General features: G+C 39.4%; 1 protein-coding gene across 3 annotated transcripts in view; it reads left to right on the top strand.

Moving 5' to 3' along the window:
* Nucleotides 1-26,574, top strand: part of LOC129776609 (UDP-glycosyltransferase UGT5-like) — a 32,564-nt gene extending 5,990 nt beyond the window's left edge. Inside the window, exons 2-6 of one of the 3 annotated variants that reach the window (XR_008743125.1) lie at nt 22,002-22,248; nt 22,327-22,554; nt 22,620-22,835; nt 23,093-24,152; nt 24,214-26,572. Coding sequence is in view for 2 of the 3 variants with exons in the window: in XM_055782345.1 (XP_055638320.1) it covers nt 22,002-22,248; nt 22,327-22,554; nt 22,620-22,835; nt 23,093-24,018 (1,617 nt within the window). In the remaining variant the exon portion in view is untranslated. Of the gene's footprint in view, nt 1-21,577; nt 21,842-22,001; nt 22,249-22,326; nt 22,555-22,619; nt 22,836-23,092 lie in introns of all 3 variants that reach the window. The other 2 variants (XM_055782346.1, XM_055782345.1) reach the window with 2 other exon arrangements.
* Nucleotides 26,575-26,941: the final 367 nt, after the last annotated feature.

The raw sequence follows: 26,941 nt of genomic DNA, 5'->3' as shown, positions 1-26,941 counted from the left end.
ATTGTAATAGGAAGCTCGAATAAATAAACTTCTCGTACGGAAACACTGTAATTATTCACATACCACCGGATTAAAATCCTTCGCTCAGAAGATTCTACACCTACTAATGCAATATTTTGTCCCTACTAATTGGTGGTAAGTTCGAATAAATAAACTTCTCGTACGGAAACACTGTAATTATGCACATACCACCGGATTAAAATACTTTGCCCAGAAGATTCTACACCTTCTAATGCAATATTTTGTTGGTGTGTGGTTTACTTGTAACCGTGGTGGTGGTCCGATATACACTCTGTCCAACTTCTATAAGACCACCCTGATTCTATTTTGTTGCAACACAAACAGTTAGAATTTCAAACAAGATACATTCATACATTGTTGAATGCTTAGAATAAAATATACTTAACGTCATTTTCGTTCAAAAGAGTTGTTTGTTTATTTATTGTGCTTAAATATGATAATTTCAGCTGTCCAGTTTCTATAAGACCATTCCAAAATACATAAGTATTATCAATGAAAAATTCAAAACAATCGGCTGATTTACATGATTTACAGTTTTAAAATGACAGCAGAGATAAAGGTGTTTTTGACATTCGGTCAGTTCCTATTGGTCGAATTTCTATTAATATGGGACATCCATACAGACATTCAAACATACATACAAACAGTTCAAGCTAAATAAAACCGTTTAATAAAGTAATTTGCTATTTTGTGATTGCGGCCATTTTGGATTTGGTTTTTGTATGATCTATTGTGATGTTCTATATTCGCCATTTTGTAGTGGCAGCCATCTTGGATTTACATTTTTCATAAATAACTGTATTCTACTAGTCAAGCCCTTTCATTTGATACCCATATTAATGAAGTTTTGAGAAAACATACAGTCCGCCATTTTGTAGTGGCAGCCATCTTGGGTTTGTATTTTTCATAAATAACTGTGTTCTACTAGTGAAGCCTTGATACCCATATTAACGGGGTTTTGGTATAATTATGGTCCGCCATTTGGTAGTGGCAGCCATCTTGGATTTGCATTTTTCATAAATAACCGTATTCTACTAGTCAAGCTCTTTCATTTGATAACCATATTAACGGGGTTTTGACAAAATATGTAGTCCGCCATTTTGTGGTAGCGGCCATTTTGAATTTCCATTTATCATAAAAAACTGTACTCTAGTAGTCAATCCCTTTTATTTGATACCCATATTGATGGGGTTTTGGAAAACCCATATTGATGAGGTTTTGAGAAAATATGTTATCCGCCATTTTATATCGGCCGCCATCTTGGATTTTCAAGGTCATGAAATACACAGTTTTAGAATGACTACGGAGATAAAGGTGTGTTCCAAATTTCAGATCAATCGGTCAACAAAAGAGGGCCAAATTTCTATTAATGTGGGTCAGGGCTACAGACAAACATGTTACAAACATACAAACATACAAACATACAAACATACAAACATACAAACATACAAACATACAAACATACAAACATACAAACATACAAACATACAAACATACAAACATACAAACATACAAACATACAAACATACAAACATACAAACATACAAACATACAAACATACAAACATACAAACATACAAACATACAAACATACAAACATACAAACATACAAACATACAAACATACAAACATACAAACATACAAACATACAAACATACAAACATACAAACATACAAACATACAAACATACAAACATACAAACATACAAACATACAAACATACAAACATACAAACATACAAACATACAAACATACAAACATACAAACATACAAACATACAAACATACAAACATACAAACATACAAACATACAAACATACAAACATACAAACATACAAACATACAAACATACAAACATACAAACATACAAACATACAAACATACAAACATACAAACATACAAACATACAAACATACAAACATACAAACATACAAACATACAAACATACAAACATACAAACATACAAACATACAAACATACAAACATACAAACATACAAACATACAAACATACAAACATACAAACATACAAACATACAAACATACAAACATACAAACATACAAACATACAAACATACAAACATACAAACATACAAACATACAAACATACAAACATACAAACATACAAACATACAAACATACAAACATACAAACATACAAACATACAAACATACAAACATACAAACATACAAACATACAAACATACAAACATACAAACATACAAACATACAAACATACAAACATACAAACATACAAACATACAAACATACAAACATACAAACATACAAACATACAAACATACAAACATACAAACATACAAACATACAAACATACAAACATACAAACATACAAACAAATTACAGGGCAAGCTAAATAGAAACGTTTAAAAATTATCTCCGCTTTTCTGGGTGCAAAGCACACAGCTGCACTAACTACTGTTTCTGATAATGTTGTTTTTTGACATGATGAATGACACAATTTGCAGTCTCGATAGGATTGGCGCTTTGTTCAAAACTATTATCGATTCGTCGTTTTGGGTACCGGTCCGGTCATACCGGTAGCAAAACAGAAACGGGATTGGTCAGGTAGAGTTTATTGTTTTGGCTGTCAGCGAGAAAATGTTCCAATCACTACACAATCGTAACTGAGTGAATTTTTAATATTTAAGGGACTTAAGCTCAAAAGCCTTCGTTCCTGAGAGTGGATTTCCCAGCGGGCAGCTATTTATGTTCTAATTTTTTTTATTTCAAATATCTGTTTTGACAGCATTTTTTGACGTAGGACTACGTCTTTCATTTCTATACCGGGGTGTAAAATCAAAGTTTCGAAAACGAAAGCGTTACGCCAGAGACCGAGATTTTGAGCGTTAATAGCTCCTAAACAACTGAACGAAATGGTATGATAAACACTTCATTCGAAAGTTAAAATGTCTACGCGTTCTATACTTGTTACTTTTTGATCCAAAAACTTGTTTCAATAGTCTTAAAATTGCTTTCAAAACAGGCTATTGAAATCACCAATCGGTATATAAGCGAGCGCCGCTCGGAAATCCACTCAGTTCTAATTGAACAGCGATTGGAGCATGTTGTCGCTGTTGTGGTGAAGCTCTTCGTTTATCATGAAAGCGCGGATGAACGGTGCCACCAAGAGCCTGTTTGTGCACCTTAGGCCAGAAGAGAATCCATCAGGAGGAGAGTGATGCCACAAACGGTTCCCCGGGAAGAGTTCGGAGCAGCCGCCACACACACACATACACGCGCGGAATTCTTCGTTTGGATGCCATTCAGCATCGAGAAAATTCCGGAAAGTTCTAATCATTTCTGGAAAATAAACTGCCAGTTCCTCTGGGAATTTAAAAATACATTCATGTGAAAGAGTTTATTTGAATGTTTTCTATCCATGTAACACTGTGACCAAATACATTTGGTTTTGTGATTTTTCAATCAATCGCAATTAACAGGATAGCTTCTGAAGATTATTCTTCCCCATCAGTAGGATATTTCCGTATCCAATATTGTATGCGCCCGCAATCGATTATTGCTCAGTCGCCGAAAGTTCCGAGCTCAGAGAGTTCATTCCCCTCTAGTTTGCCTTCCAAATTGCCATCGTAAACCACACCTTCTCTCGATTCAATCACACACAAAAAGCATACTTAAGCGATATTCTGGTGGTGAGACACATTCATTTTTCGTGAGGACATCGACAAGACAACATCGTTGCCTAACGTGCTGGAGGAGGTGGACGGCGAAGGATCGACACATACACGCACAGAATTCTTTCCGTTTGGATGCCATTCAGCATCGAGAAAGTTCCGGAAAGATCTAATCATTTCTGGAAAATAATCTGCCAGTTCCTCTGGGAATATAAAAATACATTCATGTGAAAGAGTTTATTTGAATGTTTTCTATCCATGTAACACTGTGACCAAATATGTTTCAATCAAGTGCTATTAACAGGTGGTTATCGAATTAGTATTAACCACTGGTGGGCTTCCAGTATCGAGGAAAATGTGGAAATATCTAATGGTTGCTGGAAAATAATCTGCCAGTTCCCCTTGGAATTGAAAATTACATTCAAGCGAAAGAGTTTATTTTAATATTTTCTATCCATAAAATATCCATATAATACATTTGGGTTTGTGATTTGTCAATCAAGTACAGTTAGCAGGTTAGCTTCTGAAGATTATTCTTCAGAACAAGGTTTTTCGTATCCTATATTGGATGCATAAAACCTTGTGCCTCCAACGTAACGCTCTCGTTTTCGAAGTCCCCCAAATATTCATTTATTCATTCATTCAGAATGGATTGAGATTCAACTTCAAACAAATGATCTTCAAATCAACGATAGTCCTACGTCACCCTTGCGGTTATGCCATAGATATAACCCACTTCCTGTTTTTAGTTTTTGAAACGAGTTTTTCGGGTCAATGAGTAACAAATACCACTCGTAGATATTTTATCCTTCGACTAAAATTATTACCATACCACTTCGTTGAATGGGAACGCTCAAATGAGGAATCGATTCCTTCCCGGAAATACCCAGCGCGAATAATACATCCCCCTTCTCACCGGAATCATCGAGGGATGGCGGCTTTTGAGATCATTCAATATTGGCACCGCTGCCCTCGTCAAACAATGCGGTTTCTTTGATATTGAAAAATCACTACTCCATATCAAAAATTTCGTATTCTCCGTTCTCGAATCCATAGCCAATGGAAACATGTGTACGTAATCCTCATCGAAATATTGTTGATACCTTGTTTCTCGCTAGAGGGTCCGTTAGACCGGCAACAGAATAGGAACGGAACGGATTGGGAGAGGGAAACTATGTAACGCTTCAGATAGTTCATTTTTACATTCTGATAAGAAATTTCAGCCAAATCGGTCGAGTAGATGCTAAGATATCGATACCACCAGTTGAAAAAACATGGTTTCGAAAAAAACGCGTTAACACGTTCGTCGCCCAGTCACCCATATAAAAATAATAAAATTATAAAAATAGTATTATAATGTTTATACCATACTTTTTATTAACTTATAATACGGATAGTTTGTACTGTAGTTTTTTGCGAAACTCATATAATATGACTTTGGCATGTGTCATTATTTTCAAATTAAAAACAATATTGATAGGTCATGTAAAAGTTGTCTACAAACTATGTTTTATCTTCATTCAAGGCGAAGGTGGAAAGAAGCCACAATGGCGCTCATTTCTTTCATCTCCCTCCCTCAACCCTCGCCCGAAAATCAATAATTTTATCATTATTATTATTATTACTTGTCTTCGAATGGGTCGTACAGACAGTTTAACTTATCCTATTTTTAAAAACATTCTTAAATATTATAAAATCAAAATTTACAAATACTTCGTTAGAACTACGACAACAAACATAAAACGGGTTGTTCTGTCCAAAATTAGTACGACACACAGGTAGACGAATGAAATCTGAACGCCGCGTTGTTCTGGCCGGAACGTTGAAGTTTATGTTTTCCAATAGCACTGAGCAGTCCACGTTGTCGTTAAGAATGTCGAAAATATAGAGCCGCTGCAGCAGAATCCGTCTACTCGTCAAGCTCGGGAGGTTTATCAGGGCACATCGTTGCTCGTACGGTGGCAGTCGGACAGGATCATTCCACGGATCGAGTAGCACACCGAGATCCTTAACAGTGCTGACTCTGACGCTGACTCTCTGGTTGTGGACATTTTATAGTCATAGTTTGCGTTACATTTTCGAATATTGACGTCCACTCCGATTATTTACACCAGATTAGTAATTTCTCGATGTCATTCTGGATGGCCTGACATTCAATTAATGAAGAGACTACCCGGTAGAATTTCGTCGGCGAACATCACCTTTGGAGAACTTATGGTGTGGCAGAGATCGTTGACGAACAGTACAAATATAAGCGGGCCCAGATGACTGCCTTGGGGCACACCGGATGTAATGTCAAACGGGTATGAGTTTGCTCCACCAATGCGCACGTAAGCACAACGTTCCGTAAGGTAAGAAAAAATCCAGCGAGTCAACCAAGCGGTAGGCCCATTCTGCTCAGTTTGTCCGCCGCAAGCAGATGAGGCACTGTATCAAATGCTTTGGTGAAGTCTATATAAATGGCGTCAATTTGCTGCCGCTGCTCCAGGGCGGCGACCAAAGAAGAGACATAAACCATTAAGTTTGTTATGGTCGAGCGTTTTCTCACGAACCCATGATGGTGCTCGGAAATGATCCGATGTACATGCGGATAAAGCGAATCATGAATGAGGCTTTCGAAGACTTTAGGCAAGCAGCTTAAAATAGAGATGCCACGGTAGTTTTCAACGTTATACATACTGCCAGCTTTGTGTATAGGAGTGACAGCAGCAGTTTTCCATACACTTGGGAAAATATCCTCCTTCATGGAACGATTAAAGAGGATGGTGGCGGGAACGGTAATTGAGTCGGCACAGTTGTTGATGAATAGCGGAGGTAAGCGATCTGGTCCCGCACCTTTGGTAACATCTAGTTGTTGCAATTTGTTCAGCACATCACAGGCAGAAATATTGAAAAGCGCCACGTTCAATTCATATCGAGGCAAACTGTTCAGGTACGCGAAGGTGATCGGTTATTACTTAGCACACTACGAAAGAAAGACGAGAACAAGTTTGCTGAGTCCAGTGGGATTTCGGCTGTAATTCCATTGTAGAATACATGCTGGAGAACTCTATTTGTCTGGCTTCGATTCCTCACGTATGACCAGAAGGATTTGTGATCCTGTTCTAAACTTTCTTCTGAGCGATGAATGTAGCTGCTAAAACATCGCGCGTGCAAAGAGTTATATTCGCTCTCTAAGTCACCCATCATGCGAAGACGGTTTCGTAGATGCTGCAACTCGTTGTTCCACCAAGGTGTCTCTTCCCACCACATTGGTGTCGTTTCTTCAAAGGGACAACATCACGGACTATTGAAAACACTCGTTGAAAAAAAAAATGAAACAGCCTCGTCGATGGTGCACCCGTTCAGACATTCGTCCCACCGAACAGTGAAGATCATTGAATTAAGCGACGCAAAATCGCATTGATTAAAATCAAAATCGTAGGGATCAGGGATGGTCAAGCTGGCATTTACACTAGTGATTCCGAATTTAAAAACGAATGGCTTATGATGTGGATCGATGTTGAGCATTGGCAAAGGTGGCTCGAATAAATCGACATTCTTGTCCTCATTAACAAACACCAAATCAAGCAGTCTCCCATGCACGTTTGTCAGATCATTAATCTGATAGAGACCGCAGCATACAACAGACTCTATTAAAATAATCTCCTGCTCGGAGGAAGCATTAACCGGCAAAATAGAGTTAATCTCTTCATCATACATCCATCGTAAATGAGGACGATTGAAATCCCCTAAAACCAATACACGACCTTTGTCGCCGGCAAGTTCATGTAGGTTTTGCACACATGCAGAATGGTTCTTATATGGAGCTGTTTCACTAACGAAACAGTGCGAAGAAAATTATCGTTTTCGCACGCTTCCCATCAAGTAATATCAACCAAACTCTAATCGATCACTCACAAGATATTAAATTTTCATCTATCGTCGCACTGTATAGTGAAAAACGTCGGAAAATTCGAGCTAGTGCTCTGAAAGTGATATTTTCAAATTTCCGCAATGGTTTTGTTAGTATTGGTGTAAGCATCGTTATTTTGTTGACACTGATGGCAGACAACATCATCGAAACAGCTTTAAAAACCACTCAATAAAATGTTATTCCTGAGTTATAGCGTTTCATGTCATGAAAATCAATAAAATTAAATTGTGTTGATATCAAAACAATTATTATTTTAACGTTTAATGTTAACATATAATGTAAGTTTTAGCAACTTCAACATTGGTTAAGAAAATTAGATTGCAGAGCACGGAACACTACCACGGCTGCCTATGCTTTCAAAAATAGTAGACGGAAAAGTATTACATTCAATTAAAATGCCTCGGCCAACGAAGAGAAGGGTTAAGGCTCTCCAACGTGAATATGTGAAAACAATACGATCAACGAAGGAAAATATTAAGGAATTATCAACATCGAGTTACTGTGCGGAAGAACTTGTTAATACCAAAAGAGCCCCAATTCGCATGTGTTATAAATTTGCTCATATGCGCTCGCGTATATACAGAATATTACTTCATATGCAAATACACCTTCTATATATTTTTATCTTTACATTTGCTCATAGGAACACATCGTTCATACATTTTACTTTAGTATTGAATTGTTATTTTTTCAAATGTATTCTAAGATCCGTGTCAGTGAAGCGCCACACAGTCTGACAAGTGAATTGAAAAAAATAAGTGAATTCTCGCGTAACTTTTGAAAAGGTCCAATGTAACATTTTCGTCAACTCGAGAAAAACGGAGTTGAAGACCCGAACATTATTTCGCGAATTGTCTTAAAAGCTATCAATCTTTATCGCTGCTTTCGCCACTAGCTGTCAAGAATAACTCCATAAAACGAATTGTAACTATTGTTCCGTGATTTGAGATTAAAGTTGAAGCCTCGGAGCGAAAAATGTTACATTGGACGTTTTGACTGCCCGCGTTTGCACATTGGACATATTACGTTGCACGATTAGAATTTGAAACTAACTAATGAACAACAATCCAAATATCAGCGTTTCGTTCTAAAGACAGAAATTATTGTTATCACCAGGGATGGTAAAAAATCACATTCAACGATCAATGAATAAGTATATCCCTCTAGTCGGATGTTTTTAAATCACCCCCAGCAGACGAGGCTCTTTTATTCTTCATATGTACACAGAAAGAATACTTGGAACGGTGAGCTACCAAGATCTCAAAAAAGCAATATGAGAGCGGAATCCCAACTGCTTGCACTCTCGAAGCATTACTTCTACTACTCAGGTTTTATCGTGAGTGCAAGCCACAAACGATTAATCCCATTCCATAGAGCGGATGATGAGTTCTTGATCGGAAAGTGTAACAAGAGACGATCAACTGAAATCTTACGACACTCATCGAGGGATTTTTAATTCTCTATTGCACTGTCCGCAGTGAGTGGCTGACTCAGTCTCGTGTCGATTTTATTTTGCTGTCGTCTCCCGCCCGATAAACAGCAGACGGGTAATGGATGCAATTGATTAATTTTATTACCAGCAGATTTGGGCGAATCTCATCCCGCCCAAAATCGTTTTTAGATTCCAATAATTCTGAACATTCACATTTCTCTCCAAATAATTTTTCCAACAGTAATTCAATTAGTGACTTCACGAAACACCTTTCGAATTCGATTGAATTTTAGACCCTTTTTTATTTTGTAGATAAAACGGATCACATATTTGATTAATTCAATTCTGTGTGGTTACGTTCTTCGTTGCGAATAAATGTAATGAAATAGTATGGACGTATGATATTCATGTATCGTGGACTTCCGATATATGTGGCAGTAGATTTGTCGAACGACTAATGTTTTTTTATATCCCTTCAAACTTGTTGCATCTCTCAAGTGTACATACTGCTTTGACCGCAGATTTGCATGGTAGAATCTGGTTAATTTCAGGTATTCAGTCTTCATATTGTCGAATGAATACTGTTGGAACAATAGGTATCGCAGCAAATGATTATCAACATCTTACCTTATCATCAAACGGTATGCGAATAATTTCAGTGAACTGACGGCATTGGAATATATGCTTAGTGAGGACCACACAATTATTATCAGAGCGAATAAACGTCCGACTGGAAGTCATGAACATCAATTCAATGTGCCCAAGATAAATTTATCCTTTGAAGGTCATTAACCTTTCTAAAGATGATCAGATGGAATATATTCCAATGTCGTCTGGAATAACCTGTCCAACACCTTATGATCGTAATATTGTTTTTGCTATTATTCTGATGTTTCATAACACGGCACTCTATGGATTATTCGCCGAAAATGAATAAAAAATATCCTTGAAGTTAGCCTACGGTTTTAGTAGCAGTGCAATATGGTGAGCCAGTCTCAGGATAAGAAAACATTTAAAAATAAAGCTTTTTTTTGAATGAATCAATAGAAAAACAAAACGTCAAAAAATATTCAGCTTTGTGATAGCAGATAATCATTATCCATTTGAGTTGTATGAGTATTCCATTCCCCCACAAACTGTGGATAGTCTATCTGCATACAAATTATGTAGAGTGCCACAATCCAAAAAAATTATGAGCAAATATTTACGTGCTTAAACAAAAAAACACATGTTGACATATTTGCGCTAATTTATGTTTTTTTATTAATTCAAGGTAATCAAGGTCTTTTCTAGACACCAGTTTACTCGGCCCCGAAAAAAGTGGTCTGTATTTGGGCAGGCGGAAAAATATATCTCGCAAGACCACGTGTTCGATGTCGTAATAGCCTTGGCCAATAACGCATTTACATTAACTCATAAAATTAGTGATTTGAGAGGGATTATTGTTTGTAGTCTCTTGATTAATTTAAACACCATCTGAGAAATCCTCCGTGAAACATGAAACATTAAAGTTGTCCTATCTGCTGTAGCGCATTTTTTTTATTTTACCCAGTTTCATCGAAGTAAACGCGCTCGGAAAGGAAAATTGAACGCCCGGATGAGAGAGCGAGAATCGTACGTCATAGAGACACTCATTCCCATGGAGCAAATTCTTGTTAGGAGTTGAAAGCAAAACGAGGAAGGAGAGTAACTCAATTATTCGAACTAGTTTCAGTCTAGCAATGCTTTGGTCAACTCAGAGTTACCAAGAGAAAATCATTTGGTTATGATGGGTGAGGATTAATAGTTAGTCGCAGTTTGCACAGATTACGATCTGTGCAGTTTGCGATTAATCGTAAATCACATCATGCTCCCTTGTTTTCCATCCTTGCTCATTACACGAATGAAGTCACGACTTACGTCCAAACCTTTGAACCACGCTCTCGAAGAAACATTTGGAACAATTGAATATAACCACCGCCCAAGACCTCCAGTGTCCCAATCGGTTTGCCAACTCAAGAGAGAACTCTGACGTAGTAATTGGAAAAATTCATCGTATGAAATCTGTCTATCAAACAATTCGCCTTCCTGGGCACCCACCATTGCGAGAGTGTCCGCTTTCTCATTGCCATGAATTGAGCAATGAGAGGGGACCCATACAAAGGTTATCTTATAAGATCTTTCGATCAGTGCACTCATCTGCTGTCTCACTTTTATGAGGAAATAAGATGGGTGCCTACTAGTTTTCATCGACTGGAGAGCCTCAAGCGAGCTGAGACTATCCGAGAAAATGAAGTAATGGTCTGCAGGCTTGTTGGAGATCATCCCCAATGCGAAGGCGATTGCTGCCAGCTCAGCAACATAAACGGAACAAGGTTCCTGCAGTTTACGGAAGGCGCTCGAATTTTCATTGAAAACACCGAAGCCAGTGGATCCATTGAGGCGAGACCCATCAGTGAAGTATCTTTTCATGCAATTGACTTTTTGGTACTTTCGGTTAAAAATACGGGGAATGAAAGTTGGTCGAAGCTGATCTGAAATCCCAAGTATTGCTTGTTTCATCGACAGATCGTATTCAATTGAGGAACTGCTGATGGTGAAGTGAGCACGGTCTGGAGTAAACGATGGAAGACAAATATCTGACGAAATATAGTGGTAATAAATTCTCATAAACCGAGATTGTATATTTAGATGCAGAATTTTTTCAAAGTTTTCAATCACAAGTGTGTTCGTGACTCCGCATTTCACCAGTATTCTGAGAGAAAGTTCCCAGAATCGGTTCTGTAGAGGAGTTACTCCTGCCAGAACCTCGAGACTCATGTTATGCGTTGTGTGCATACAGCCGAGAGCTATACGCAGACAATGATATTGAATTCGTTCCAATTTTAGAAGGTGACTTTTAGCTGCTGAGAGAAAGCAGAAAGAGCCATACTCCAGAATAGATAGAATAGTTGTTTTGTAAAGCGTTATGAGATCACCCGGATGAGCTCCCCACCACGTGCCGCAAATCGAGCGGAGAAAGTTGACCCTCTTTTGACATTTTTGCTTCAAATACGTAATGTGGGTATTCCAAGTGCATTTTGAATCAAACCAGACACCAAGGTACTTGAAGGTCAATGATTGGGTAATGCTTCTGCCCAAAAGCTTAAGTTGCAATTGGGCTGGGAACCGCTTTCGAGTAAACACTACCAGTTCTGTTTTCTGCGGCGAGAATTCGATCCCTAAGTTCCTTGCCCAAGAAGACAAGTTATCTAGGGAATTTTGCAATGGTCTTTGCAAGTTTTCGGCATAGGGACCTCTGACGGAAATCACACCATCATCTGCAAGTTGTCTTAGCGTGCATTGTTCTGCCAAACAAAGGTCAATATCTTTTACATAAAAATTATAAAGAAGGGGGCTGAGACATGAGCCTTAGGGTAGACCCATATAACTATTTCTGGAAGTTGTCAGTTGTCCAAGGGTGAAGTTCATTCGCTTTTCTGACAACAAATTGTACAAGAAGTTATTCAAAATTCCAGGAAGTCCACATCTGTCCAGATTGTCTGACAGAATTTGTATGGAAACCGAATCAAAAGCTCCCTTAATATCCAAGAATACTGAAGCCAGTTGCTCCTTGTGCGCAAAGGACAGTTGAATATCTGTAGAAAGCAATGCTAGACAATCGTTTGTTCCTTTGCTCTTGCGAAACCCAAATTGTGTACTTGATAGCAAATTATTTGTCTCGATCCATTGATCGAGTCTTCGAAGGATTTTTTCCAACAATTTTCTTATGCACGAGAGCATAGCAATCGGACGGTATGAGTTATGGTCAGACGCTGGTTTGCCAGGCTTTTGAATTGCTATTACTTTGACCTGTCTCCATTCGGGTGGCACAATATTGTTTTCTAGTAGGGTATTGAATAAGTCAAGCAAGCGTCTTTTCGCGATATCGGGAATATTTTTTAGAAGAACGAATTTAATCATATCGCTTCCGGGTGAAGAGTTGTTCGATGAAAGAAGAGCCATAGAAAATTCCAGCATTGAGAATGGTCTGTCCAGAGATCCACCGCGTGGAGACGTTTCTCGAAGAATATGTTGGGCTGGAACTAAGTCTGGACAGACCTTTTTAGCGAAATCGAATATCCATCGGTTGGAGTATTCCTCACTCTCGTTGGTAGATGAGCGGTTACGCATGTTGCGAGCTACCCTCCACAAGGTACGTATTGAGGTTTCACGAGAAAGACCTTCAATGAAATTGCGCCAGTAACCGCGTTTTTTTGCTTTAATTAATTGTTTCAGCTGCATTTCAAGCTTCGAATATTCCTCGAAGTGTGTGGATGTTCCATGTCTACGAAAAGTTTTGAAAGCATCAGATTTTTTCAAATACAATTTTGTGCATTCGTCGTCCCAGCCAGGAGTGGCTGGTTTTCTTTTAAACGGAGCACTTGGAACTTTTCTTTTTTGTGCTTCCAATGAGCTTTTATACATCAAATCTACGAAAAATCGATATTCTTCCAATGGTGGAAGTATATCTATTGATTCGACACCAATTGTTACCGCCGTTGCAAATTTTTGCCAGTCGATGTTCCTTGTTAGATCAAATGGAACTCGAGATGGTTCAGTGGATTGCGGGCTACACTTGATTGATATATTGATTGGCAAGTGATCGCTACCATGGGGATCATTGATGACCTTCCACTGACAATCTAATGATAGCGAGCTTGAGCAAAAAGATAGGTCGAGTCGACTTTCTCGAGCCGGAGGTTTTGGAATTCGTGTCGCTTCACCAGTGTTCAAGATAGTTAAATTGAAATCGTCACATAAATCGTAAAAAATAGCCGCTCTAGCGTCATCATAAGGATCACCCCACCCAGTACCATGGGAGTTCATGTCGCCCAGTATTAGAACTGGGGATGAGAGAATCGAGACTAGATTCCAAAGTTGACTACGGCTAATGTTAGTATTTGGAGGAACGTATACTGAAGCTATGCAAAGTTCTTTATTCTTTGCCGTTATTTGACACGCGACAATTTCGACGTCTGATAGAGCTGGGAGAGGAATTTTATAGAAAGAGTAGCACTTTTTGATCCCCAAAAGTACTCCTCCATAAGAATCATTTCTATCCAGGCGAATAATGTTAAAATCGTGGAAGTTGAGTTCTGTATCAGAAGAAAGCCATGAAACAGTCAATTGCTTAAGATAAGACTTCAGAGATGGAAGAAAGGCAGAAATAAGGCTTCTAAGGGGGTCTTGAATATTGAGGGTGTTTAATATAAAGTCCACAATGTCCGAAAAAGCTATCAATCCTCGATTGGACGCGAATGTTCTGTGAGAAGATCGAGGGGCATCGTTTTTATTTCTCTCTCTTCTGGGTAACGGCGTATAATCCTTACTGCAACCAGGAACTGGCTGAGAAGGAGTCTTCGGATTCGTTTTTTTACCATTACCCTTGGAATTAGACAATCTTCTGAGGATCATTTTAGCTTTCTTGCGGTGTATCATTGGTGAAGAGAGTTTTCTTTTTTGAGAATCATCCTTTGTCGAAGATTCTGGTGCAACCGTAGTGTGATCCTCATCAGAATCAGAGTCCAATTCTTGAGTTGACAAAACCGAAAATTGGTTTTCATCATGAGCGGCTGATGCGGCCTTGAGCATTTCTGCATAAGTCCGCTTGGAGCGTCCTGTGATAGAACGCTTCACTATTTCGGAGTGCTATTTGTACCTTGGGCACTCCTGTAATGCGTGAGGATTCTCGCCACAGTGGATACATTTTTCAACTGTTTGTGTACAAGAATCCTCACTGTGTTTTTCACCACATTTACCGCAGCGGAACTTGTTGCCGCAATGGCTGGAAGAATGTCCCAAATTTTTACAGATGGTGCAATTATAGACCCGCGGTACAAACAAGCGCACCGGAAAAAAAAACACTATCTACTTTCACATAGTTCGGGAGAACACAACCAGCGAAAGTCACCCGAAACGAGTGTGAAGGCTTATAGACTTTTTGGTTGTCTTCCAAAGATGCTGCATGTAGTTGCCTAGCATCCAGAATCTTCACAAGCTCACCAATTAGCGAGTTTTTCAAACAACCCGATGCTTTTTTCAATTCTTCAACACTCAGACTCGCATCGGAGACTACGCCTTCTATCTCCACATCTCGAGAAGGGATGTAAATGTGGTACTCCCTGTTGAAAATCTCGTGGTCAACAATCTTGTTCGCCACATCAAAAGTCGGTGCTTCTACACGTAGTTTGTCCGGTCTCTCTTTACGTATCAAGACATCCGGATATTTACGCAGCAAATCTCTTGAAATGTCAAGAGTTCTCAACGGTTTCCCTTTGGGCCGAAAGAAAACAACCCATGGTGCCTTTGAGGACTGTTGGTAATATCGCGTCCGCGCAACAATAGCATCAGCGGACGCCATAACGGTTGCGCAGGCGGTGCGCAACCGCCTATGAAAATAAACAAAAAAAACTCACACACACACTCACACGCACACACTCGCGCAAAAATTCAACTTAAAACTAACTTAGAGTAAAAACTAACTTAAGCTAAAAATTAGTTCAAATAAAAAATCTTCTTGAAAAAAAAACAATAATTTCTTTAAAAAAAAAAAACAATAATAATAAAAACTTGAAAAAAAAATTCAGTCTGATGAGTCCGAACAACTGAACAACCCTATTCGGAGAGCTATACAGCGCCGCACGCTATGGTATAAGCACAATAGCGTGACGGCAAAAACTATTCTTTTGTACTTCTCTGTTTGATGTTTGGTGAAGATACAGATGTGACGCTCAATGGAACCAATCCACAGATCACCGGTCCAGCGTCGCTGGAGAGGTGCTGCTTCCTCGCTGTTCTAGATGCTTTGACACTTTACTTGTTTCTTAACCAATAGGCGAAAGAAAAAAAAACGTACCAAAAATCACTTTGGTGGAGGAGAAAAAAAACTTTCCAGCTTCGATATTGTAGCGGAGGACGGACAATGTGTGTCCGTCTCTTGCAAATAATCGACGAGGAATGAACACCATTCCTATTGATCATTTCTGGCCGCTTCTGGTCAATCGCCTGCTTCAAACGGTCAAGCTGCTCACAGTAGAGAACCGAGTTGAGGGTCTGGCCATAGTTGAGCAGCTCATAGTGGATGATTCCCTTCCAATCCCACCAAACACACAGCAAAACCTTCCTGGCCGTCAATCCGGGCTGGGCGATAGTTTGGGCCGGCTCACTGCGCTTCGACCACGACTTTTTTCGCTTTAGGTTGTCGTACGTGATCCACTGTTTATCACCAGTCACCATCTTCTTCAAAAATGGGTCGAGTTCGTTCCGTTTCAGCAGTGCATCGAAGGCGTTGATTCGGTCTAAAAGATTTTTTTGCGTCAACTTGTGTGGCATCCATACATCCAGCTTTTTTTTGGAATCCAATCTTCTACAAATGATTCCAAACGGTTTTATGGTCTATACCCAGTTCCTGGCCAATCGAGCATGCCGGTCTACTTGGATGATTTCAACGATTTTATCGGTTTCCACGACGATTGGTCTACCAGTACGGGGTGTATCTTCGACAGTCACTACATCAGAACGAAATCGATCAAACCAACGCTGTGCTGTACGAATCGTTGCAGTATCGGGTCCATGAACTACACGAATTTTTTCGGCCGCCTTCGTTGCAGTTTTACCTCGCAGGTACTAAAAACGTAAAATATGACGAATTTCTTGCTTGGTGGACTCCATCTTTGACGCGCTATAACTTGAGACTGAAAAGGACAATCACAACACTGTCAAAACGACACTTATAGCACAGATTGTGCGCGTCTTCAAAAAGCTGTATAGTATGACCCGATGCGATAAGTACAACACAAGATATGTTTAAGTGTTGCCATATATTGACAATATACGACATTTCTTTTTCCCCAACCCGATATCACAATCCCCTGGTTTGAATTGATGAAAGCTAGAAGCATTTCCATTTTCTCAATTCGTACCCTCAATAACGAGCAACTTATCGGTAAGCGACGAAGGAGAATGATTTGTGGTCTCCGTGAACAAAGAAAATAAGTAGATTAAGAACGAAGGGGAATATTTGCCTAGAGCATAAATATTGGATCTCGTTGAGTCAAACTTTCAGTATCGTTCCAGATAGGAAGCAATGAATATCGCTTTTTCTTCCTTGTTTTGCGTCATCACATGTCTTTGTTTCTTATTGAGCTGTGGACGTGACCAAATTACTTACTCGCTGATGTATCTGGCATTGCAGACATTACATTAAACTGACGCCATTCCATTAAGGTTCTACACTACACAATTGTGTGGGGAATCCTCGAGCTTGGCTGTCATCGACTCACCAAGAAAATAATTGTTTAGGAATGTTTTGTGTGATCTGATTTCGCATGATAGTAGCAAAACTATCTCCACCAAAAATGAAAGCAAAGTTAATCAAGACCGGAAATATTAATAGAAAGGGCTTCTGTTGATTAGAGTTTAGAGACGAATGAACTCTCAGAGTTTAAAGTCTCTCTAATTCAATACCTTCCTTCCTTCCTGATTAGAGTACTAAGCGGAGATAAGTGTGTGAATATTGCTTTGTGTGCGTACGTGCGTGCTGCATAACCCGTATGTACAAATAGCATCTTCGCATCAAACCCCATTTATATCTGCTCCCGTGTGCATTGGAACAGTCGCGACGCAACAATCACCTAATATTTTATAAATTAGGCGATCATAAATATAAACAAAAAGCGAGGTGGCAGAAGAGGAATATTTGCTAGGGTATGAATAAAGTACGTTACACATACAGCGTCACCGTCATCGTCCCGTCAACTATTCTCTTGGGCTTATTTTGCCGACGTCACAGTTGCCGGTGATTGTGTATGTGAATGCTACCATACAATTTCCATGGGAGAATATTTGACATTTCATTCCTTTAAGTTGACTTCAGTTGATGGGACGTTGTATGTGTAGCGCACTTAAAGGATCTCTGCTGAGGCAAATATTCAGACTTTTTCTTTATTCGAAGCAGTTAACATCGCTTGTTTTCCGTCATCATAAGGGCTTCGTTGGGGCCTTTGTCATTGCATCTATGCATAGAACTGAAGCTATGGCGAAGAAGGTGTTAAGGTTGTGCGCCACATAATTATTTGAGGAATATCAAGCTAAACCATAGTGAATGTCGTGCTGGAATGTTGTTAGTTATTTGGGTTCTCGTGCCAATCGCAAAACTGCCTTCAACATAATAAAGCAATGCAACTCTTTTCGATGTTATTGTGGTTATTGAGGTTAACAGACAGAATTTTTTTCGTTTATTTAGAGAAGTAAATGTCGTCCTAGTATTTTGTATGTGATTGGGTTTCGCTTGTCAGTAGCAAAACTTGCTCCACTAAGGATAATAGCTGCGGTTATCTCGAGCATGAGAAAGTAATGCAACTTTTTACGAGGCCAGTAATATTGACAGAAGCGTTTTTTTTTTTGAAAATAGCGCAAAATGATGAGAATTGTTTATATTCATAGTCACCTCAAGCCTCCAATGTATAGCACTGTATGAATGTTAGGCTGAACACTTGTGTGGTGCTGGTTGCTCTACGTTGTACGAACGATGTCTAGAGGTGCGATTCCACTGAGATAATACTAAATAACATGTAGCATGATATTTGATAGTTGCAAGTTTTGCCATTGTTGTTGTTTCCATACGATGCCAAAGAAAGATTGATGTAGTTATGAGATGTGGAATAATGGTGCTGGTGCAACAAGTATATAATCACCTGTAGCCAAGTGTATGTCAATTGCAAAAAAAGGTCACCAGAATAACGTTCGAGGTAAATTTTCAATGCATTGACATGAAACAAAGTGCGACATGCGATAAGCTTGTGTATTGTTCTGCGAGGGTAAGGATGAATCATCATTCAATTATCGTCAACTGATTCTACAATCAAAAAAACCATTTTAGGGTAACCAAACCATTCTACTAAACAGTTATTTCTCAAATTTTCGAGCATTCTAAAATAATATCCGAAGTTATTAACAAGCGACATGAATGAAAAAACAGCGTACTTCTACGTCAACAATGTGGTCGTGTCTTGGACACATACTCCTAATTTTTTTTCGAGATAACATGTTTTCCACCAAGGAAATACTAAATTTGAAAAAATCAAATTGAAGTTGACCAAATTTTGATCGTTCTACCCGTTATAGCTTTGAATTTGAAAAGCAATGAGAAGATCTTTTAGATTCGATAAAACGTGTTGATTTTATATGATCCTGTTCTTCAGGGAGCTCAATCTGTTACCATTACATTGTTGAATTTAGACGTAGAACTACGTCTAACCGGAAGATATAGGGGGTGCAATGGAAATCTAGGCACTGAACAAGTAGAAAAAATGCAAGATTTGGAACGCTTATAACTCGAGAATTTCTCAATAGATCGCAAAGGTTTTTGCATCAATTGATAGGAAATATATCTACGCATCTATCATAACGAATAACATTTCATTTTTCTTGAGATAAATAATTGAATAATTGTGAAATATCAAGCAATGTCAAAATGCACTATGTGCCCATTTTTGATTGGTCCATTTTGTGCTCCTCAAATCGTACCGACCAAAACGGGCAACCAGAGCAGCAGCGAAATAGAATGAAGCACGATTGGAAAGGAAAAAGAAAAAAATGAACGAAACATCGGTCGCAGTCTCACACATGCGTAATTCTCGAGCCAGCCAGTCAGCTTAAAAATCCCCGCTCCGCTGCCGTAACGATCGCATTCTTTGTGTGGACACCGACTGGACAACATCGTTGCTGGACGGGCTGGACGGCGAGGGATCGAGTGTCTTTCTCAAGGCAAGAGTGCGGAGGTGGTAGCGCTGGAGTAAAGTAGAGTAGAGTTTTCAAAGGGCCTTTCTCAAGGCTAGAGACGAATGAACTGCAAAAGTTTAAAGTCTCTATAATACAATACTTTCCTTCCTTCCTTCCGTAACGATCATTCTCATTCAAACCGTACACCACATCGGTTCGCATCACAACACATCAACAAACCAACCCAAGCAGCCATGTCTGGACATGGTAAAGGAGGAAAAGTGAAGGGAAAGGCAAAATCCCGCTCGAACCGTGTTGATCTGAAGTTCCCCGCAAGGGTAGCTAGGCCGAGCGCGTTAGTACTAGTGCACCAGTCCACCTAGCCGGCGTTATATAGTTTCGGCCGCCGAAGTGATCGAGTTAGCTGGCAAAGCTGCTCGCGACGATAAGAAAACCCGCATTCGGAACAGAACACATTCGGTTCGGTGGACATCAAGACAACAGGCAGTTGCAGCGAGTGGCGAGTGGCAAACGCAATCGCAAAACGGCATCAGGTAGCAGAAGAAAAAAGTTTGTTCTTTATACAAACTGCTTTGGTGGCAAATCCAGAATAAGGCGGCATCGAGGGCGTTCGAAATGGTTTTTTTTCAAAACCACGATTACTAAGTTTTCTAAATTGGAACCATTCCATAAAACAAGGCGCTTTTCAGGGCCATTAAACCTTCCAAAAAAGAGTTTAGGACATACAGTTCAATGCTTTCTAAAACAATATCCAAAATAATAATAAAACACAAATTGATTTTTTCATAATTTGTTTGCCAGGATATGATGAGTATGTGAATTTGGCAATTGTTCTGAGTTTATTGATTTTCACCAATTCTTAAATTGCTTCTAGATTGAAAGTACAGTAATTTACACTTATCTCGACATTTAGCCAATTGGACGGACCTGTAATGCGACATATTTAGTTGGACATTTTTGTAAACATAGAGTTCGGGGTCCAAATTATGACCCCACATTGAAAGTCGACACTGTACCACTGTCATCGCAAATGTTCAATTACAGGTTAAAATTACCTCCCATCTGATACTGAGTGGTGGTAATGCGACGTGCCATTGAATGTAATTTGCTGTAAAATATGTCACAAGCTGGATGGGAAGAAATTTTCCAACTGTGAAAGCTGTGGCGAGTGGCAAATGCAATCGCTAAACAAAAGGTTTAGCCGAACAAGATGGGGATATCGAGTGATAACAAAACAATAAACTCTTTAGATTGAAGATAATTTTGTGATCCTGAAAAGGACCCTTTTTAGCCTGTATGTGAATCCAACGAGCGAACAAATCGTAATGAATGTATTTTTTTGCCATCGCTCCCTTTTAACGCTCATTCGTTCGTCTCGTTGGACTCGCCCCTCTGGCTGAGTCTGCTGATTTGTCTCTATCCTGTGAGTGTGTACTGCTAAAGTATAAAACACGCGGACCCCAAAAAAATATCTTATTTTCTTTCAAACCGTAAACCCGTGTGGTTGTACGGCATCGGCATCGTGGACGTAACAAAGGAGGACAAGTTAAGGGAAAGGCAAAGTCTCACTCGAACCGTGCAGGTCCCCAGTTCCCTGTTGGTCGCATTCACTGATTGCTCCGCAAGGGTAACTAGGCCGAACGGATTGGTGCCGGAGCACCAGTATACCTAACAGCGATTATAGATTTTCGGCCGTCGGAGTGCTCGAGTTGGCTTGCAAAGCTGCTCACGACAATCAGAAAACCCGCATCAAGAATAGAGCAGCTTCGGTTCGGCGCTCATCAAGGCAACAATTAGTTTCAGTGAGTGGCAAAGTGTTTCTCCGGCACGTCGCATTAAATGTAATTTGCTGTACAACATGTCACAAGCTGGATGGGAAGAAATTTTCCAACTGTGAAAGCTGTGGCGAGTGGCAAACGCAATAGCTAAACAGGAAGGTTTAACCGAACAAGTTGGGAATATCGAGTGATAACAAAAACACAACACCAATGGTTCTTTCCAGAACCATCAACATATTCATAAAGAGTAAACAGTAAACTAATCCATTTTCCAGGTAGATAGGTAGGTATTCACGTAGGAGAAGAAAATAAAACAATATATTTAAAATATACATTTAACAAAAGCTGTCCCCTTTGTATAGTCCTACGTCATTCCGGTTATGTCCCCGACATTACCCACCCGTCTTTTTTCTTATCATTATCTTATTTGTATTTCGTTGCAGCGTTTCACACCGTTTGAATATTTGCTCGTAACGCTGATTACGTTTGGCTCGTTGGCAAGCTGTTCCAACATTCTGGTGCTGGTGCCATTCCCTGCACCCAGCCACTGGCTCTGGCTGGAACACTTCGTCCAAGAGCTGCTTCACCGGGGACATAAGGTAATGGCAATAACCAACTTTGCCGCGAAGGAAGATCATCCCAATTATACGGAGGTATTGATTGACCCACCCTATGATATACCATATTATTGTGAGTTTCCCAGAGCTAGCTTTAGTAGTCGTGCGATTTTTATCTCATGCTTAAATATTCTCGCCTTCCTCCGTACAGTTCCAGTGACAGATATTTTTGAGGCCAAATACAACAATGACTTGTCCAATTTGTTTCTTTATTGGAACGTGGGCTTATCGACAACGAAATACGCACTGGAGAACCCAAACGTCCAGCAGTTCATCGAGCAAGATGACAGTGATTTCGATCTGATAATTTCGGAACAATTCTTCCAGGAGGCGTTCCTCATGTTTGCCCATAAGTACCGGGCACCGATTGTTACGATTGGTTAGTTGAGTGCTGTGATTGATCATGTTTACGAGTTAATGGTGTTTTTTTCTGAACTTTTCTAGGAACGCTGGGATATTCAGATTTCATGGATCGAGCGATGGGTCTGCTAACACCGTGGTCCTTCGTCCCACATCCTGTTCTATCGTACACAACTGAAATGACGTTTGCCCAGCGATGCTACAACCTACTCCTGTCGTTGGCTGATGCTGTAATTCGAAAATATTACTATATGCCTAGGCAGGATATGCTGGCGAAAACATCCTTCGCTACCATAGAAGGTAGGTGTATACGAATGCACATCCAACTGACACACTCCTGAAACTTTATCATTGCGGTAAAAAATCCATCAACACTTGTATAAAATTTTGGATGTCCAACGAACTGATTTTCTGGAAGCAACGACGCACAGTCCTTTTTTCGACACTAGCTATGAGGATCCTAATTCTTTGACTTATAATCGAGTGTTCAGAATTTACCTTATAAGGAACATTTTCATTTTGGTATGATTTCGTTTGATAATTTTTTTATTCGGCAGGTCCCGAGTCATTCCCATCGGTGTACGAACTAGAGAAGTCCATCTCGGTGATGCTGATCAACAGCCACGTGTCCACATCGCCAGCAAGGCCTTCTATCACCGGATTGGTGAACGTTGCAGGTGCCCACATACAATCGGCTAAACCGCTACCGACCGATATCCAGCGGTTTCTTGACGGTGCTTCCGAGGGAGCTATTTTCTTCAGCCTCGGTTCGTACGTCAAGAGCTCAGACATGCCGAAAGACAAACTGAAGGCGTTCTTTGAAGTTTTTCGAAATGTCAAGCAGAAGGTGTTGTGGAAGTTCGAGGACGAAACGATGATCAATGTACCAAAAAATGTGATGGTGAGGAAGTGGCTTCCACAAAGTGACATTCTCGCACATCCAAATGTAGTTCTGTTTATTACCCATGGTGGAATGTTTGGTAGTCAGGAGGGTATTTATAGAGGCGTTCCAATGTTATTCATTCCATTCTACGGAGATCAACATCGAAACGCTTTGAAGGCTGAACTGTCAGGGTATGCGTTGACATTGAATTTTGCCGACGTCAATTCGATTACGCTGGGTTCTCGGATTAACGAGCTACTCACGAACCCGGCATACAGCAGGTTGGCAAAGAAAGCATCTGAGTTGTTCCGTGACAATCTAGTTCCACCGATGGAGGAGGCTATGTACTGGATTGAGTACGTCATCCGACATAAGGGCGCCAAACACCTTAAGTCGGTCTCGGTAGATCTCAACTGGCTGCAATATCTTATGCTCGACGTTTTTGCGTTCTTCGCGTTTGTATTTCTTTTGACAGCTTACGTTGCTTATAAAATCATCAGCGCATTTCTGGAAAAACCTACGAAACTTAAATCGAAAGAACACAAAAAACTAACTTCCTCTTCAAAAACAAAAAATTCGAAAAAAGCCAAGGAAAATTGAAATAAACTAGTGTAGTAATAATGCAGAAGGTTGAATGAATGACAGCCGGAGTCATGTTTGTATCCGAAATGCTCTTGTTCTGATTTTGATTTTGAATGTCCTGTTTTAATAAGTATGGCCTGATGAATGCAAAGGTAAGTCAAATTTCATTAATTTTCTGAGCAATTTTAGTTAAATTTGTTTGAAACGAGGCAGATCCTCCAGAAGTGGCACAAATACCAAGCAAGCTAATGTGCATTACATCTTCATCGACTTGGAACTTGCCTATGATACGATGCACCCGAGAAAGTTGTATGGAATCATTGACGAAAACGTTTCGTAGGAAAGTTGACTACTCACAGACTCAACGGTCGTAAACTTCCTACTTTTATTCAACGAGGCGCTGGAATGTGTTATGTAGAATGGTTAATAATGAGAATGGTTAATAATGAGAAATGAGTGCTCCTATTTCTCAACACAAATGTTCCGTTGTATAATACCATTTTGAAAACCCGTGCTTCAAACTATGGTCGCTTTTAATCAGACCTTTCAAACATTTATTGGCCTTGTTGACGATGTATCTGCTACTGAAGTTGCGGGTGATGATTTGATTTTATTTTAATTCTTCAAATAAGGTGCAAAGTGTTCTGATTCAAGATAATACAAGAGAGGCAATTTTTTTAAGGCTGGAATTTGTTTTAGGACGAATTCGTTAGGACGAAATTGCAACACGGTGCTGATGTGTAACAAGATTTTTGTACTCAGTTGAGCTCTCACTCCTTGTATACACATGCGCTTTGGCGAATGAGCACGCTCCGAAACACAGATCAAATGTTTTGTTGTCAGCACCGTTTTGCATCGAGTATTGCGCCGTAATTTGCACCGTATTTCTATACCTGTTTTACACCGCGCTTGAATCTGGTTTGCTTCCTCTGTTGAGTTTTTTTTCTTCACAGAAGCGTATACGGTTGGTATGGAGGCGCGCTGTTGTTTTTATGCTTTGCTTAGAACGAGCAAAGACAAAACGGGCGCTAGAATTTGATGTGTGTGTGTCTCACATGTGAAAAGCGATGTTAAGTATCTGAATTCTGTGCTGCGTTCATTTGGTGCTCTCGTGTTTATGAATTTGGTACACTTCGTACCAATAGAGAATACATGAACGCTCGCTGATGAAAATTAAACTCAAGTGCAGCGCAGCGAATGTTTTCTGAAGGCTGGTCACGGTACCACTGGAGCACTTTTCGACTCCGAGCCATTGTGAGCTTCAATAAACGGTCGGAGACGTTTCTGCAGGCAACTTCCCTACAAATTTTCGACATCTTCTCTGGCCAAAATCCATATACACGTATGTTTCGTCATCCATCAGCATGCATTATTCATACTTCGTTAAAACTTCATTGAAAAATTTTCGAGCGCATCTTTTAGCCATCAGATTTTGATTTAGCGTCCTGTTTGGTTGCTGGCAGGCACGGAAATTACGATACCCTTCTCAGTGTTTATCCCGATGTCGTAGTTCGAGAATCCCGGGTTTGCCTTAACTGTTTTCAATACCTTCAAACTCAGCTCTCGGTCGTAAGTTCCACTACGACGCGTCCTCTGATCCATTTGAACAACAGTTGAACGCGCACGGAACCGTTTCAACACATCGTACGCGTTCGTTTTAGTCCCTTCAGCGATCTCGCGATTCTACCGTAGGATTTTTAATGTGGGTGTTCAAAATTAAATTTCTTCTATCGGCTTCCATCTTGTACAACTTTTTCATAACAAAACGGATCAACGTGATATTTCGAAAGATACAATTTTTCAAACAATGTTGTCAAATGATTTCAGATATGCCTACCACGACCGCTGCTATAAAATGAATAATGTGTATAAATAATGAGATAAAATGTAGAACAAATAATCAGCGCCAGTTGCAATCCGAAATAATTTCAGAAATTGAGAACAAATTTGAAGAGTTTGAGGAATTTGTCAGTCATATGATCATATTTTGCATCTGACTGGTTTCTATTCTAGGTTTTATTCACTTGATAAAATTCTTAAAAAAAATTATACATTCATATCTCTATTATCGAGGATTATATTGCAAGAAAAATAACGCCTATCTATCAATATCAATCATGTAGTGTAATTTTATTTACTGTAATAAATCAGTTGAGTATATAAAGCGGTAATGTAAAATTATGTTCTTGCTTCTGTGTTAAACCTCCATATAGACAACCTTAACTTCAATTGTTGTTTTTGTCAGCCTTTGTAAACAACGGGCCGAGTCGTGTCGATAAGAATTTAGCTCGTTAGCTCTATTTTGCAAAATAGTACAGAAGCATAAAAAACACGTGCGAATACAATTCAAAAAACAGTACTGTGTCTGTTCACGATGAATTAACCCTGAAAAGAAACAAAAAAGAAATTTAAGAAACTAAAATAAATTTATAATTACCTTTCACAAGTCATACTTAGCAAATACACAATCTACTATAACTTACCATACTATTATACCTATCCTACACTGTATACTTACCTTGTATTGAAATAACCTTAAAATTATTGTAAATCAATCTTAAAATACATGTAAATCATTGTAAATCATGAACCAAAAACCATTGTCCAGATTGGAATAAACTCTCGTACGACACACATCGTAAGTTTTTCTTGAGTCCCACAAATACCAGTGATCGAGTAAAAATTACTCGAATAAAGTTTGAAAGAATAGAGTGACTTTCGAAACAGTGTCTCAAAACATCGTTTAATAATTACAAAATTTCAAATTACCAAAAAATTGTACCGTACAACGCTCTAAAATTTAGGGGGTCTCCGTAGCCACATTGGTTGCGCGTTCGCTTAGTTAGCGATCGATCGTGAGTTCAAAACTCAGGGCCCTCATTGACCATCTTTGGGTTGTTACAGAACAACTACGTCCACGCAACAATCATCAGCGATGGAG

The sequence above is a fragment of the Toxorhynchites rutilus genome, chromosome 3 (genome assembly GCF_029784135.1).
Source record: "Toxorhynchites rutilus septentrionalis strain SRP chromosome 3, ASM2978413v1, whole genome shotgun sequence".
In the NCBI taxonomy this organism is placed as follows: domain Eukaryota; kingdom Metazoa; phylum Arthropoda; class Insecta; order Diptera; family Culicidae; genus Toxorhynchites; species Toxorhynchites rutilus.
Note: the sequence above shows the minus strand (reverse complement) of the source record. Positions and strands in the feature narration are given on the sequence as shown.